Source organism: Venustampulla echinocandica (assembly GCF_003357145.1).
Source record: "Venustampulla echinocandica strain BP 5553 chromosome Unknown scaffold_0, whole genome shotgun sequence".
NCBI classification, from domain to species: Eukaryota; Fungi; Ascomycota; class Leotiomycetes; order Helotiales; family Pleuroascaceae; genus Venustampulla; species Venustampulla echinocandica.
The window spans coordinates 3,101,585-3,116,883 of record NW_022474205.1 but is presented as its reverse complement, the minus strand read 5'-3'; the positions used below and the strand labels follow the sequence as shown (position 1 = coordinate 3,116,883).

Genomic DNA, 15,299 nt, shown 5'->3' with positions numbered 1-15,299 from the left:
TTGATAACTCGGATACTTCGTACATGCTATATAAGAGTACGTCTACGTACAAAGTCGTACAGACTGAACAATGCAATCTCGGCTTTCGGCCCATTGAAAGGCCGAGGCCAAGCGTATAATGCCTTCGTTAGGTAGATAACGCCAAAAGGAATTGATAAATCCAATTTTATTGGTAAAAAATATAAAAAACATACAACAGCAGGTATTCGCTGGTGGTCACCCACCCAACTACTAATCTGCCGATCTGAGGCTTGTGTATGGCAGAGCGGACGGGATGCCCATTTCTCCTCAGTCTATGGTCGTATGTGACAGCTATTTGCTTAAGTTGGTACTTGTACTACTGGACTATGTTGCGCTGACGAACGGACAAGAGTGCCCACCTGCGAAGCATAGCCCGACCAAGGATGGGTCAAATGGATGAAGGCTGACTGCTTGGTGAAGAGACAACAGCATTTGAGATATGATAAAAGGGCTTCAAGTTAAATGAGCAGTGTTAAATAGGCAGTGGCGAGAGTAGAATCGGAATATTTAAAAGGGTAGAAGTATCCCGACTACTTACTGTAACAAGGGAATCACCAGCGAAGGGCTGAAGCTAGATTAGTCAGCGAGGTATGAATTCGAAATGCTCCACCCAACGGAGCTATCGGGCTACATTATTAGAGCAGAGTGATCTAGAAAGCTCCCATAAGTTGGTTCTGAGTGGGTTGTAAGGCGCCGCATGATTTTATTTGTACAAGCAAGCAACCATAGACTACCGAAAAACGACCATGCATGTCCCATTTTTCCGCAGCCCAAACATAGCCTCAGAGTAGAGCGTCAAAACCTTCATATCAAAGCTCCTCACCAGATCCATTGCGCTATGAGAAACCCATTTACTCAACCTTGTCCTCGAAGTTCTGACCCGATACCAAATCGGGGATGTCATCATCATCGTCATCCTTGCCCTCGCCCTCCTGCTTCTCGCCCTGCTCCTTTTGCATCGATTGGTAACTCTCGGCCAGCTTTCGTAGGGATGCGAGGGAGTCGGGACCAAGTTGGTTGAGAATGCCAGGAACAAGCTCGGTGAGTTCCTTGTCCTCGCCGTTGCCGTAGATGGCGAAGGTGTTAGATGGGACAGCAGCATGGACTGGAGTGGAGAGTTAGCCATGCACCTAGAATCAGTATCCATGATGGAACCCGATGTACGGTGTAATTGCGGATCCTATACCTTTGGGAGCTGCGAAATGAATGACGTTTCCATCCTGCTTGAACATGTTGACCTCCTCAATTGCTTGGATGGGCTGGACATTAAGCTTCTTCAGAGATGTTTGCAGCTTCTTGTCGTCCATTCCGGTACTCTTGTGAACCTTCTTGACCTTTCTTCTCGGTGTGCCTTTTCCACTATTCACGCCCTGTCAGCATTTCCGATCTTCCGCAGGCCATCCCATGCCATCCAGTCCTCCCAAAGGCAATATCCGGCCACAAAGGCCTGTTGTAAGATAAATGGCTACGTACCCTAAAAGTCATGCTATGTTAGCTGCGGCTCGGCTGGTTTTCACATCTGCTCTGTAGAAACGGCAGAACAAGCTCCGCAAGGGGGAACAGGCTCGGGACTGCGAAACTCACCAATGCGCACCGACTGCTGCATCTTCTTCAGCTTTTCCATATCCATGATTGCGGTATTGAGGTTGGTCGAGGGGAGATGCGGAGGATGAGGCGAGGGTGAGGTTGAGGCGGAGGAAATGGTAGCACTGCGACCGCGACTGTCAGCAAGACTCAATCAGCACGCCGCTCAGCAGCAGTTGGCGGCGATGGGCAGATGGGCAGCTGGAAAACGTACAAGTATAAATGGCGGATCTCCTAGGTCGTCAATCACGGTGTGATATACTCGGTGGTCGTGATGAAGATGGCGGTGTTGCTCTTTGTGGGCTGCCAAGAGCTTTTCGCATTAGGCGAGACTTTTTTCTGTGGGGAGCAAAGTTTACGGTGGCCGTCAGTGAGTGACCTCCATGTGTTGAGCTCTGTTACGCGCGAGTTCCTACGTCAAGAGCAGGCAAAAGCATCGCCTATGTATTGATTATTATGGGCAACCTGCCTTATGGCTTGCTTAACTAGAGTTCAAATTGGCACTGCCGGTATTCATGTCTGGAGCGTTAAGGCAATTCGGCGTTCCTCGAGGGCAGAGGTACCTCGGAGCTGCAGGCAAATCCTAGGAGCAAAGCCAATCTCAAGCTTTGTACTCCGGAGCTACCTTGTCAATAAACAGTCCTATTAGCAAGCCATCTCGTGGCTGCTCGGTCATAATTTTATAATAATTTTCAACTAGGCAGGCTCTTGGCAGCTAGGTATCAGCGAGAACTTCCTCCCTAATGCATTGCCTACCCAACCCCAATAGGCGCCACTTACCTGGGCACCAGGCACGCAGTACGATATCAGGATCGGGATTGTGGGCCAGAGACACCAGCTGTGACTCACGTGCCTTGGGTCACGTGTAGAATACCACCCCCCGTAATTTGCCAGCCCAGAACCACCGATATAAGAAGACGGATCCCGTGGCTTCGAAGTCAGTCCTATTTTCATGCTCGGTCAGTTATCCTATCCCAAGCTCCAGCAGACACTTTCTTGGTTCATAATTTTTATTGTTCAGTTTCCCCCTTCCCAAGCCCCTCGGCCAGGTACCTCGGAAGCAATCATGAGCGAAGAACCCAAGGGAGTCACACGCTCCTGGCTCCCAAGCCTCAATCTCCCCTTAAATTGGGCGCTGCGTGTTAGAGACCATCATGAGCCCAAGAGAGTTACACGTTTCTGTCTCCCAGGCCTCAATCTCCCCTTAAATTGGACACCGCGTGTTAGAGGCCATCCTGAACCCAACTATGCCGATCGTGGGCTTAAAGTGCCCCCCCTAGGCGAAAGCGATGAACACTTGCTACCGAGCGCCTTGAATGTTCCTGGGGCATATAGGTGAGTATTCTTTTCCAACACCGAGATAAGGCAAAATCGCAGCGGACAGAAAAGGTGGCACTGCACATCTTTGTTACAGGATGTCTCGGAGACTCTGCCTTATCCTCTTGAGCAGAACCGAGGTTTTGAGCAAGTTGATACGTTGCGGAACTTTGTAAATCTAATGTGCCACCCTTTTCTGTTCATCACGGGGAAGAGTGGAGAGATAAAGTTGGATAGACACGGCAGGGGAAATGTTGCCCTAGAAGCTAATGGCAATAGTAAGATGCATTTAACAACGCTGAGGGAGCTTACTATGTTGCACCTGATGGATGAGATCACAGATAAAACGGACTGGGAACTGAAGGTCAGTTGAATCACGTCTAATTCCTGCTGTGTGCTCTACTATGTATCTGTTAGTAGAATAACCAGGCTTTACGTGAAGCGAGTTCTTTTGGGCACTTCCACGGCATGCGTGTTACCTCTTTCCCTTCCCGCCACCCCCAACCATTTGATTACTCCTTACTATGGAGGGCGAGCTTTTCAAGCGAGCTTGGAATACCTTCACAGCGAGAGAATTAGCATTGTCATTAACATATTTCTGTTAACCTGTTCTATCATCTGCATTTGGGACTGCACTACTCTACTACCTTCTTCACCGAAACTCGGGCTTTGGACGATTGTACGCCCAGGGAGCGGGCTTCCATAGGTCTGGCTGCTGCGGCCATAGTCTCCTTATTGTCCTCATAGATGAATGTTTTTAATCCAGAGGTTCGGGTTCCCGCATAGTACGATACCTAACTTCAAACGCTGAACAGGTCTTCGACGACACAATCGCCCAGAAATGGAAGGCAGAGGCTATGTTGGCAGAGGAGCGCGATGTCAGCCAGGGAATGGCTGACTGGGTCATTGAAGAGCTCCGCTATAGGGCTGAATCCTTCAAGGATACTAGTGCTTTTCGAGTTTACACTGGAGATGTTGTGAAGTGCGACACTGCTATCCCCGCACAGCTAAAGGCCAATCTTCAAACCGCGTGTCGAGTGCTTGAAAATGTTCCAAAAAACCATAAAGACTATCACCCTGGGTCAGATGGGAAAGTCCTTGATCTGGTCCATCCATCGCTCTTCCCCCTGATTTATGGCCGCAGTCGCGTGCTTGAGAATACTTTAATAGGGCTGGATGACTGCGTCGAAGCTTGTGGGAAGGGGTCCGTTATCCCCGTTCGTCCACACGACGAAACGGCTCTCGACTATGGAGGCAGACCGGACGGTACCCCGCCCTACAGCAAGAATTTTCAATGGCTGCCGTGCGAAGTTGATATATCTGGTGATAACGGGGCAAGGTATTTATGTTCCAGAAGAACTCCACTTTTGGTGAGATATTCTGATCACCCGTCAGGATTACGAGCTATATCAACAATCTTCATCCTAAAACACACAAAGATCTATATAGCGTCATCGAATCAGTCATCACTCAAACCCTTCCGCTGTGGAACATGACACTCACGCCTCTTGCCAACTCATACGAGCACGGGTGGCCTTCGCCTCGGATTGTTGTTACTGAGCCCCAACGTCTTCTAGATCGAGACGAAATTACGGATGAACACCTGCCTCTGCAAGAAGATGACGAGGATGACGAGGACTATGCTTACAGGCTGGATGAATGGGACAATTCCCCTCATGTAACTACTAAACCTGAGCCTGGCGAGTTTCATGCAGCACCTGTAAGTCAGCAAAATGGTATATACTGACTAGCATTCTAACATGCGTAGCTCGGCTCATATGAAAAAGTGGTGGACCTTAAAGAGAGTTTTGGCCATCGCGGCTTGCAAATAATCGTCAAGCTCGCCAACATTGAGCTTACGCCTGATAACCCGGAGTATGAAGGTGGGGCATGGCACGTCGAGGGACAGCTAGTAAGTAGAAGAATAATCAACCTGTAGCTCAACCCCCAGGCCAACTGATAATCATCAATCAGAACGAACACATCTGCGCAACAGCCCTCTACTACTACTCCAGCTCAAACATAACTCCTAGTCGCCTCGCTTTCCGTCAACGATCGGATGAAGCCGAAGCGGAAGAGATGCCCTACATGCAAAGTGAGCATGAGTGGCTTACGGACATCTACGGTTGCACCAATGATAGCGCGGCTGTTCAGGAAGTTGGTTCAGTTCTCTGCCGCGAAGGCCGTCTGCTCACGTTCCCAAACATTCTTCAACACCGCGTTCACCCTTTCAAGCTCGAGGATCCAACCAGGGATGGCCACAGGAAGATTCTTGCCCTATTCCTTGTAGATCCAAACATACGCATAATCAGTACGGCGAATGTCCCGCCACAGCAGAAACATTGGTGGAGTGAAGTGGTGGATACGGAAATTACTAAGAGCGGAAAAGGGATGGCAGTCTTGAGCAATGAGTTGAAGGAACAAGTGTTTGATGCCGTGGAGGATTTCCCGCTTGGGATGGATGAGGCAAAGGAGTTAAGGCTGCATTTGATGAAGGAGAGGACCCTCTATTCCACACGCCAGCAAGAGAACTTTGAAGCGAACACATTTTCGCTTTGCGAACATTGAGCATCTTCGACTTTGCCAAGGGCTTAGATTCTAAGAATCTAGAGGTTATATCAGTTTAGCATCACAGTGAGCGCTGCTAGAAGTCAACCTAGGAACATTTTCATTGTGCCTTTAATGTCGTAAGGGATATTTTGAAATGGAATAGCAATATCAAATCACTAAAATTTGGTAGAAAAGATATTATACTATCTCAGTCTTCCTGCGAGTAGGTAGTGGAATCAGCTAAAATAATTTAGATTTCCTAAACGCTGATAAGAAGAATAAGGCAGTATCCTCCGAACGAGCCCCTGAAATGCACTGAAGGTCCCCACCCCAATAAGCGAGGAAGCCCTGAAAAGGGGCCAATGACCTCAAGATGACGTAGAGAAAACTCAGAGGAAAATGCGATAACGGAGTACACAGAAGGACGACGATTAATACCACATACCAGCAACAGAGCCTGGTCTGATCAATAGGATGCCAGAGAATAGAAGAAATGGCCTTATTGGAACAGCTCGGATTTCAGTCTTACGTGTGTTAGTGTCGGATTGGCATTGCCTTCTTGGCTCAGCACAGCCCTGGCGGATCTTCCACATGACCCCAAGAGCAAACTACTACCTCCAGCTCCCAATTCACATACGATTGTTAAATGGTTATGGCCAAACAACTTAGGAACAGCAGTTCTGTACGAATCTAATATTTAGCTATTTAGCTATCCTACTGTCATAATGGCAGCAGAACACCAGCCTCAACCCAACCCCCGATCCCATGTAGAGGAGAATGCACCTCCTTCCTACGAGTCCAACTTCTCCTATGATTCAAGAAATCCTACCGAGAGCGACAGAGATGCCACCCAACAGAAAACCAACCTAAACACAACAGCATCGCCTTCGTTATCGCCACTATCGAAAGCAGACGATCCACCAGCCTACAGCTCTCCCCACCACTCTTCCTCTTCCTCTCGAATACCTCTCACCCTGACCCTTGATTTTCCCGCGTGTGCTATTTATTCCTCCAACGACCCAACACAGGCACTTTACAACCTCTCCCAACCGCTCTCCATAAAACCACATGCCATAAAAATCAGCGATGGACGGGGGCAGATTATATACCGAGTTTATGAGTATATGGAACTACCCCACAATTTCCGGTCAAAGAATGTGGGCGCAGCGGTCATTAGCCCCCAGAGGGGGAGCGTGGATGTGGAGAAGTTCATTGTTAGGAGGAAGGCGAAGACGAAGTGGTTGCGGGCTGGCCCATCAGCTGCAACTGGAGGTAGTGAGGGCTGGGAGGTGTGCGGCGAAGAGAAGGAGATTTTAGAGTTTTCTGCGACGCCACAGGTGAGTGGGGGTGGAGATGAGGCCATGAAATGGATGGATTCGGAGCGGAGTCTAGTGGCCGTTGACGTGAGGAAGCAAGCCGCTGGTGGCAACGTTGTGTTGGAATTGGAAATTTTAACCCAACTGAAAAATGAAATCCTGGAGCTCTTGGTTGCGGCATGGGTTTCGAGGGTGTGGAGGGAGGGGCGAGATGACCAGGAGGAAGATTTGAAGCGGAAGAAGGAGGAAATTAAGCAGAGGGAGAGAGAAGTTGGCGGGTTGAAAGGTAGATTGGGAGAAGGTGAGTCCACTCTTCTACACCGTTCTTCCGGGCATCTTTCGCTCGTTGTTACTTGAGTTGAGAGTGGATGAGGGAAGAGCAATTACTCACAGCTTGTTAACTTGTAATACGAGCAGTGAAAGAAGCGCTGGGTATTGGATACGGCATCAAACCTGGGCCGAGAAGTGCTGGTATGTACACGGGTCCTCCGAGTATTGGTGATAACGGCAGGATCAAATGGTCTTGAATCGTAACCGTGCCTAAGGGAAGTTTCTAAAGCAAGATACATGAGAACTTATGATATCATGTCTCATATCCTAATTATACCTTAGAATGAAGCCAGAGACTAGCCTCTCCGAGTAGCTTGAGCGGATTTGCTAATGTGAGTGTTCACTCGACATCATTATTCATATTTAAGTCACTTTTCTACTTATATGTCGTTCATGGTGCCGGGTTTATTTCGCGTCATATATATGGTGCTCGGCATAACCTTGCTCTAGAGAAACAATGTCTAGAAGTTCCCTAGTGAAATCCATCAGCTCCAGGTCAAGTTCCGGCTACAGAGAGTAGGCTCTGATGGAATACGCCCCAATGCCTATTCAACTCGGGCGCAATACCAAGCTGCCTATTTAGGGAGTTTCAAAGCTAGAGGAGTGGTCTTTAAGACACCTATACTCACGGCTCGGCAGCCCATGGCAGGCCACTTCCATTGTATTGTTCCCCGTTCATTCAGTGCAATCACTTCTATATTCCTACACTTACCCCTGCGTCCTTTCTGAATTGGGGCATTTACCATAGAGTTAAGGCACAGGTTACTAGTGAGCCCAAGTAATTTATATATCAAGTCGAGATCAATTCTAACTCGTACAGCAAATCTAACGAAGCAGGGTTCCACGAAGCAGCGCGATGCACCAACAGGACTAAATCATGCAAACCCTCATGCAGTATACAAATAATTCCGCACAAGCTGAACAAACAAACTTAACAAAACACCAATGATAATCCCCACGACTAACGTCCCAGGCTGGCTATTAGCTCTCCTGAGAAACGCCTTTCCGTCTTCAATCCACAGCCACTGTCCGGAATCCCTCCTCGCCGACATAAGTCCAGGAATACCATCCAAGCTCCAAGTATTGTTCATCAGCCGATACTCGGTAACCTCATTTCGCTCAACTTTGTTACTCGCCCAATGGCCTAGGGTGTCACGATCGAGAAATGCTGCCTCATACCCTTTCTCTGTATCGCCCAAGCTACTAGTGGTTAGTTTCGGTACCCCGTACCCACAAGAGGTCTGGACCTTCCAAACATCAAGCATGATAATGGCCCTCGCGGCATCAATCCTCTTCTTTCCCATCTTCCCCAACAGAACCTCGAACTCAGGCGTGTCCCATTCCACCACCCTTCCTGTGCAGAAAAAGCGCATGATGCGCGGCGACGGGCCGAAGGAGCAGAACATGATGGTGCAGCGGCGGTTCTCGTAGATGTGGGAGATTGTTTCGGCTCCTGAGCCAGTCGCGTCCATGTATCCACAGGAGTTTGGGGAGAAGATTGTGAATGTTGAGCTAGGTAGGCCTTTTGGGGAGATGTTGACATGGCGGCCGGCGATCGGGGCGGAGCCGGTAAAGAAGACGGGTTGTTTGAGGGCCCATTCCCCCAGCTCCGGACTGATACTTGGGAAGAATTTGGGCATCTTGGAAGTTCACTGGTAGCTGTGTGGGCAACGGTTGGGTTGAATTCCGAAAATATATTTATATTATTGATTGGGTGAAGTAAGCCGAAGTGTTGAATATCGTGACTTTACCCAGCCCTTTTTGTGGCTGGAATGTTGTGTTTTGCGAGATGCAACCGGCGAACTGGGATTGATGAACCCAGTGACCTCCAGTGACGCTGAATCCGTAGCAATACACTATGGCTACTCACTTAATTGGAACAACGAGTGAGAACCAATGTGCGGGACTCGACGGGATATTGAGTTTCCTCCCCTCGGCATTCAATCCTAAGGTGGGTTGGGCGAAGAACCCAAATAAAGAATTAAAAAGCAGACAGGCCGAGCAAAAACCCCGACTAAGCTGGATGTCCGAACAGCGGTGCCAATCTGCTTTTTGTAGCTTGCAAGTTGCAAGTTGCAAGTTGAGGTTGGAGGATTGGAGATGTATATAATTGTATCTCCCTTCCGCGATGACTCTTCGAAGTTCGAAGTTCGAACGCGGGGTTACTTGGACACAGGACATCCTTGTCCCCGACGTGACCGCCTTATTATTAATTGAGTTGCCCTTCACGGTCTTGCAGGACACGAGTGCCTAGGTAAGTATGTACCTTACGCAGTACCTTAGCTACAGAGCAGAACCCCTTCATTTATACAGATCCTGGGTACACGATCATCACACTGGATAAGCATGATAATTGCCGTCGTTCGGATACATCCGCTCATGCGTCGATGGCGCAGCCGAGTGCGCCGGCCGTCGCGCCACGGGAAACACCGGGGCCGCAGAATAGGTTATCGCAGGTGATGCTGCATACGTGACCGCCGATGGAGCAACTGATACTGTATACGGGGCCGCTGGAGCGCTTCCTCTCTCAGAAAGGGGGGTGAATGGATTCGATGGATTTTTTGGCGGTGCTTGAGGCGCCAGTGCTTGAGCTTGAGATGTTGGGCTTGCTCTGCTGGTGCTGAATCGTCGCTCCTCGCGATAGCTTCGCTCTCCCCTCTCCGTCTCTCTCTCTCTCTCCGCTCTGTCTCCCCTCTCCCTCCGAGATACTTCGCTTCGTCTTGGTGCAGCCGAGTTTGCCACATGTGTGATTGCAGCGCTAGTGCGCTGCCCACCATCCCGTCTCAATCGCTCATTGATCTTGCGCTGCTCCGCCAATTCGTCGTTTAAATCATCAACATCATTCAACAAGTCGTTCCTCTCTCGTTTGAGTAGGCGATTCTCCTTGTTGCTCTCAGACAGGAGACTGTTCCACTGCGCGTTCTTCTCCTCCAATTCGCGGATCCGTTCATTGGCAGCATCAAGCGCCTCGTTCAAGGCTGTGGGATTGTGACGCTGGTTCTGGATTTCCTGCGAGTTGAAGGGCGATTCGTTGGGCGAGGTGCCTAATGATGCTCGGTCCGAGGCGCTAGACGATCCTACGCCCGAGTCCCGGCTTGCCTTGTGAGAATGGCCTTTGGAGTGCGAGTGCGAGGAATGCGACTTTCCTCCCTTCGTCGTGGATGAGTAGTGGACTTTCTTCGGCTTGGGTGAAAACATCGTGATGGGGTGGACCACTGGGCCTAGCTTGTACAGTACGTGGTGATTCCAGATAGGTAGCCCTGGGAAGCGTTAAGGAGCGAAGTATGCACCGCCTAAGTTGGCTGGAATGAGGCTACAGTTCTAGCGTTCAGAACACTGTATCGGTGCCCGATCTGAGCTGGTGACGGCGTGGTCTGCCAATGAATTTGAACCCAAGAGGGATCCAAGGCGTCTAAGAGGAGTATTGCAACCTTGGAGGCTCAATCGGAATCTGCGTATTGTTGGACTCGTGTTCTGCTCTGCTTCGTTGCAAATGCAAGTGGGCACGGCAAGGCTACGAATGAAGGAGGTTCAAGATGGGCAGGAATGGGCGGGAGTAAAATTGGGTATATAAGTGGGAATCCTCCGCTCGGATTTTAAGAAACGAGTTGTCCCTTGTGAATAGCTGAGAAATGTTATAGAGGAATGAGAGATTAGGTTCCAGCCGGGCTGCCTACTTCTATTTACTCAGTCGTGACGACCCTCGACGCCCTCCTTTGGGACATGTGCAAAGCGCAGAGTGCAAATTACAGAGCCGGCTCCTCCTCCTGCTCACCCACACAGCCCACATCACAAAAGAGTCACCGACAACCCCCTTTCGCTCACCCAGGACCGGGGCCGGGGCGAGCCAAGAGAGACCCGACGAACGCAATCGAAAGAAAGCGGCCGCGCAAAGGGAAGAGGAAAGAGGAAAGAGTCATCCTCGTCCCTGTTGTGTGCCCTCTGGTCGTTTTTTCTGTTCTCCGTCACTCCAGCCACACTGTTTCCCCCCCCCTGATTGGCCTGGCGGGCGCAGGCTGCCTGCTCCTGCCTGATTGCCTCCTGCTGGGGCTTCTGGATGGTGCGCCAACCGAGATTTCTGCCTCGAGAAGAGCCTCTGAGAGGTCTTGAGAACCTGTTTCGGGGTGGTATGCGCTTCCTACGATTTGGCGCTTTGCTGGGCGCCGGCCGGCATTATTCTCTTCTCTTCTCTTGCGACAACGGTAAAACATCACACCTGACACGTCATACTCGATACATGCTGGCGACTCTTTAGGCGGTAGTTGTTGGATCGACGTATCTCTAGAAGGCATTGGGGTGCTCATATGCCTCTTCTTTACTGATCATCTAGGCAGCTTTGGTTATCTGGCGGGTAATTACTACGTACTCGAGGAAGTGACTCGATGTTTGTCACTTGCAGCGATTACCTACCTTACCTTTACCTACAGTACATGTAGGTATGTCCTGTCCCAAGGTTGCCCCCCAGTCAGCCCTACGCAGGCCGAGCCACCTTATCTGCGACGACCAAATGGCGCAGACCGGACGCCAACCCACACTGGTTTTTTTTTCTCCTTCTAGCGGGATTCCTACTGAGGCTCTTCATTTCCTCTATGCAAGCAAAAATTTTTCCGGCTAAAATATCGATTTCCCCGAATGCGCAGAAAAGCTTTGAGCAGCGACCAAACAACCGCCGACATACTCCGTATATGCGGGACGGGCCGAGGGGCCGCTTGTTATCTTACCTATCATTTCACCGTCGTCCTCTCGCATGTCAGAAAATAAGGGATGGTGTTTTAGAGGCTAGGTTCATGATAGCGGTGGCCCAGAAGCACAGCAAACTTCATACTATAACGGCATTGTAGATGGCGATGCACAGGCGCAGTGCGTGACCTACTATCGGATCGGCAGTTTGACTACCTGCCTGGTTCGTAGGCTCCGTGCTACAGGGTTAAACTAAACCTTTAAACTCTTTAGTCTTTAAAATGTCCCAAGTGCGGTGCAGAGTAATCGTGACTTTTAGGTAGTCGCATTCCATAAGTTGTAGGTTGGTGTTAGGGCAGGCGGCAGCAACTTCGGGGGTGGGGTTTGGCGGTTTCCAGGCTGCAAAACCGCTATGGGGAGTCACCACTGGAACCTAAGGTACCTAGGTACCTTGCGTAGGTACCTGTCCGAAAAGCAGAGTGTTCGTTAGCAGCAGCGCATATCGCTTTTAGGGGTCGAACGCGGGGTTCAGTCGACCACACTTGCAACAACAGCGAAACCAACTGACAGCTATAATACGTAGAAAGAATATAATGGATTTTATTTAGTTCTCAATACATCAATTTAATTGGTTCTATTCGTGGCAATCGGAGTGCACGCTTATTCTATCCTATGCGTTGGTTTTCAAGCTTTTCTGTTGTGCGACGCTGGTGCTGGCGCTGGCGGTCTAAGTTGGAATGATCAGCAAAAGTCCAGGTATCTGCCAGAGCTTACTTACGTTCTCCTATATTGCCACTGAGGCATTCTCCCTCTTCTAAATCGTCGTACGCTGGTGAGTAGATGCACGTGATGTGGGTTTCTGCAGCAAGACACGCATTCCCTCAATTTCCGATGAGAGCAAGTTAGAGAAATCAGAATATCCTGGAACTCCTAGCCCAAAGTCCAACTCAATATCCTCGCATTCCCCCCCTTTTCAGCCCTCAACACGAAAGCCATGCGTCCTCAGGTACTCCTTCAGATACGCAATGGTGGTATTCTTCTCCTGCAAACTGCGATTCTTCTCCTGCAAACTCCGATCCTTCTCCACAATCCTCCCATTGTGCAAGCGAATCAACTCGTCCCTCTCCTCCAACCTAATCCTCAACACCTCCACCTCGCTAACTTTCTCCTCATACCTCTGCTTGTAAGTATGACTCTCCTCACCAGTCCTCGTAAGGCCCCTCTTCATTAGCCTCAATTTATCCTCCAGCCTCTCGCTCCGCTTCTCCTCCGCATCCAGCAATTCCTCCAACTTTCCTACCTGCGTATCCAGGTTGCCAGTCAGATGGCGACTATTGTGATGTTCGGCGGCTAAACGCTCGTGTTCTCTCCGTAGATTCCACGTCTCGCGCTGCTCGAAGCTGAGACGTGTCTGTAGGCGGCCGATTTCGATTTCCAGGGCCTGAATACGATCTTCTGCCTCGGCGAGCAGTTCACGGGTTGAGTTGCCTCGATCGCCGGATGAAGAGCGCCGAACTACCAGACGTTCCCGTCCGCGGCTGTCACGCTCAATGTAGGTTCCCCGTCTGTTGTTGGCCATTGGACTCATTGTGTTACCCAGTGTGAAACAAGGTAAGGCGGTCCTCAATAATGAGAGGACCAGTAAAAGTAATAAGAATGTGGTAGTGGTAGTGGTATATGCTGTTGCTGAATATACGAATGTGATTTGAGAAGGCTCGTGTAGGTTCGTTGGTGGCAGGTCGATAAATGGTAGGAGCTCAGAAACTAATCTGCAGGTGATGATGATGTGCAGAGACAGGAAGGTATTGGATAGATATGCAGGAGAATGGAGCAAATGGGAGACAGAGAGAAGCATTGGTATATATGTGCGGCTGCCTAGGCGCTGGATGGGCCTCGTTGAAAAGGGCACAAAGCCTTACCCGCTGCACATGATGCAAAGGGACCGTACCAAGACCTAACTTGGTAGAATATTTTCTCGGTGACCATCTAGGCATGGCTGTGCTGCCGGTGTGTGTGAGAAAAGACGACGAGGAAAGTGGCAAAGGAACCTGGTAGCAACACAATAGTCTTGCGAAAAGCCCGCCGTTATTGCATGGAGTTGAGAAGGTGGTGGGAGGTTACGACAATGGCGCGAAGGGTTGGCTGTGTGCCATTCCAACCCCCACGCTCCTTCAACTAAGAATTCACGGGGAAAGTGGCTGGTGACATAGTGGCTGTCAAATGGCTGATTTGCTCCCCTGGACGAGTATCGATGACCGTGGTCTTGGACTAGTTTATGCTTCGTCTAAAACGGGAATCCTACTGATGGAGTAGTCTGGACTCAGGACTCAGGACTGCTCAGAACTGCTCAGCTGTCCATGGGTCCGCTAATTGCCATAGCCTTGCAGGCTGACATTGTAGCTTTCGGACCCCAAGATATATCTTGTTTGTCCCCCGGGCTCAAGTCGACAAGGAAAGCGATCGCGAAAGTCGTACTCGAGGAGGTTGTGTTGGGCTGTGCTACTGTACGATTGTGGAGGAGATGGCATAAAACATGGTTGGTGGTGCACAGTTGAGGAACCGAATTCGGGAAAGCTGCTGGTTCAGCCTCACGCACAGCCACAGCCTTCGCAACGCTAATAGGCCAGTGGCAGATTTCTAACGATCCCCATTCCCTTTTGATACTCTGTACCCAGCATCATCGTGCAGTGTCCAGAAGCTGATGTCAGATGTGGAAATTAATAAAGCCACATGTGGCTCAAATAGCTTATGAATAAAGCCACGGACGGTCCTCGATGTGGCTTGTCAATGCCATGGCCGAGATTTCGGATTCCACCGACGAGATTTTCAATATCGATAAAAGAAAGGCTGACTTTCCACTACCCAAGACCCAAAGGCACAGCATGGAATGTTACAATGGGGGCATAGGTGACGCGCGTACTCTGATTCATAATCCGCAGTAGGTGTATTGTTAAGCAAGGCTGAAGATCTGTGGCTTCGGGGTTGTATCCTGAGGACTACGTTCGGTGCTTCATGCGTTCTTCGAAGTGGTTGAGTCATGTTGGCGAGTGGCCTCCATACTCATATACGAGAGAACACCTTGAGACCAAATTCACGGTCATCCAAGGCTGGCCTCGATCTAATTGGGCACCCAGATCGACGATGCTCCCATATCCCCCTTCGCTGAGGAGTGTAATGGCTTCTTGAAGGAACCATTGACGCAGCAGGGTAGAGTATCATGGGCTAATAAATCCCGTTAGGGAACAAAGTTAACCGTCTCGTTTGCTGCGAGGATTGTTTGACTTCCATCGAAGCCATTTTTGGCCTATTAGGTACTATATGTATTCGATATGCAATTCCTCAACGGTAAAACCGGGTGGTGATCATCTTCAGCAATTGGGCTATCGAGGTACGTGTGACACAAAACCTCATTCGATGGCTGTTAACATAAAACTGTTCGATATGGAAGCGTTTCGTAGTCGTCCAACTGGGGCGCTTGGCTTTAGGTTTTCGTACGAAGGT

The 15,299-nt window shown here is 49.8% G+C and overlaps 6 protein-coding genes across 6 annotated transcripts; 2 read left to right on the top strand and 4 right to left on the bottom strand.

Annotated features, from left to right (window-relative positions):
• Positions 1-872: 872 nt before the first annotated feature.
• BP5553_00960 (Nascent polypeptide-associated complex subunit beta) lies at positions 873-1,651 on the bottom strand (the record flags this gene model as incomplete). Its single annotated transcript, XM_032009583.1, has 3 exons — positions 873-1,126; positions 1,208-1,380; positions 1,539-1,651. 3 exons carry the CDS (start codon positions 1,649-1,651, stop codon positions 873-875), a joined length of 540 nt encoding a protein of 179 aa, XP_031873637.1.
• A 1,020-nt stretch (positions 1,652-2,671) lies between these two features.
• On the top strand, positions 2,672-5,490 carry BP5553_00959 (uncharacterized protein; the record flags this gene model as incomplete). The annotated part of the gene is made up of 6 exons (XM_032009582.1): positions 2,672-2,940; positions 3,202-3,286; positions 3,738-4,261; positions 4,318-4,642; positions 4,691-4,834; positions 4,897-5,490. The coding sequence occupies 6 exons, from the start codon at positions 2,672-2,674 to the stop codon at positions 5,488-5,490; spliced, it is 1,941 nt and encodes a 646-aa protein (XP_031873636.1).
• Positions 5,491-6,197: 707 nt separating this feature from the next.
• BP5553_00958 (uncharacterized protein) lies at positions 6,198-7,315 on the top strand (the record flags this gene model as incomplete). Its single annotated transcript, XM_032009581.1, has 2 exons — positions 6,198-7,089; positions 7,206-7,315. The coding sequence occupies 2 exons, from the start codon at positions 6,198-6,200 to the stop codon at positions 7,313-7,315; spliced, it is 1,002 nt and encodes a 333-aa protein (XP_031873635.1).
• A 690-nt stretch (positions 7,316-8,005) lies between these two features.
• On the bottom strand, positions 8,006-8,758 carry BP5553_00957 (Uncharacterized protein; the record flags this gene model as incomplete). Its single annotated transcript, XM_032009580.1, has 1 exon — positions 8,006-8,758. The coding sequence occupies one exon, from the start codon at positions 8,756-8,758 to the stop codon at positions 8,006-8,008; it is 753 nt and encodes a 250-aa protein (XP_031873634.1).
• Positions 8,759-9,449: 691 nt separating this feature from the next.
• BP5553_00956 (uncharacterized protein) lies at positions 9,450-10,316 on the bottom strand (the record flags this gene model as incomplete). Its single annotated transcript, XM_032009579.1, has 1 exon — positions 9,450-10,316. The coding sequence occupies one exon, from the start codon at positions 10,314-10,316 to the stop codon at positions 9,450-9,452; it is 867 nt and encodes a 288-aa protein (XP_031873633.1).
• Positions 10,317-12,771: 2,455 nt separating this feature from the next.
• Positions 12,772-13,386, bottom strand: BP5553_00955 (uncharacterized protein; the record flags this gene model as incomplete). Its single annotated transcript, XM_032009578.1, has 1 exon — positions 12,772-13,386. The coding sequence occupies one exon, from the start codon at positions 13,384-13,386 to the stop codon at positions 12,772-12,774; it is 615 nt and encodes a 204-aa protein (XP_031873632.1).
• Positions 13,387-15,299: the final 1,913 nt, after the last annotated feature.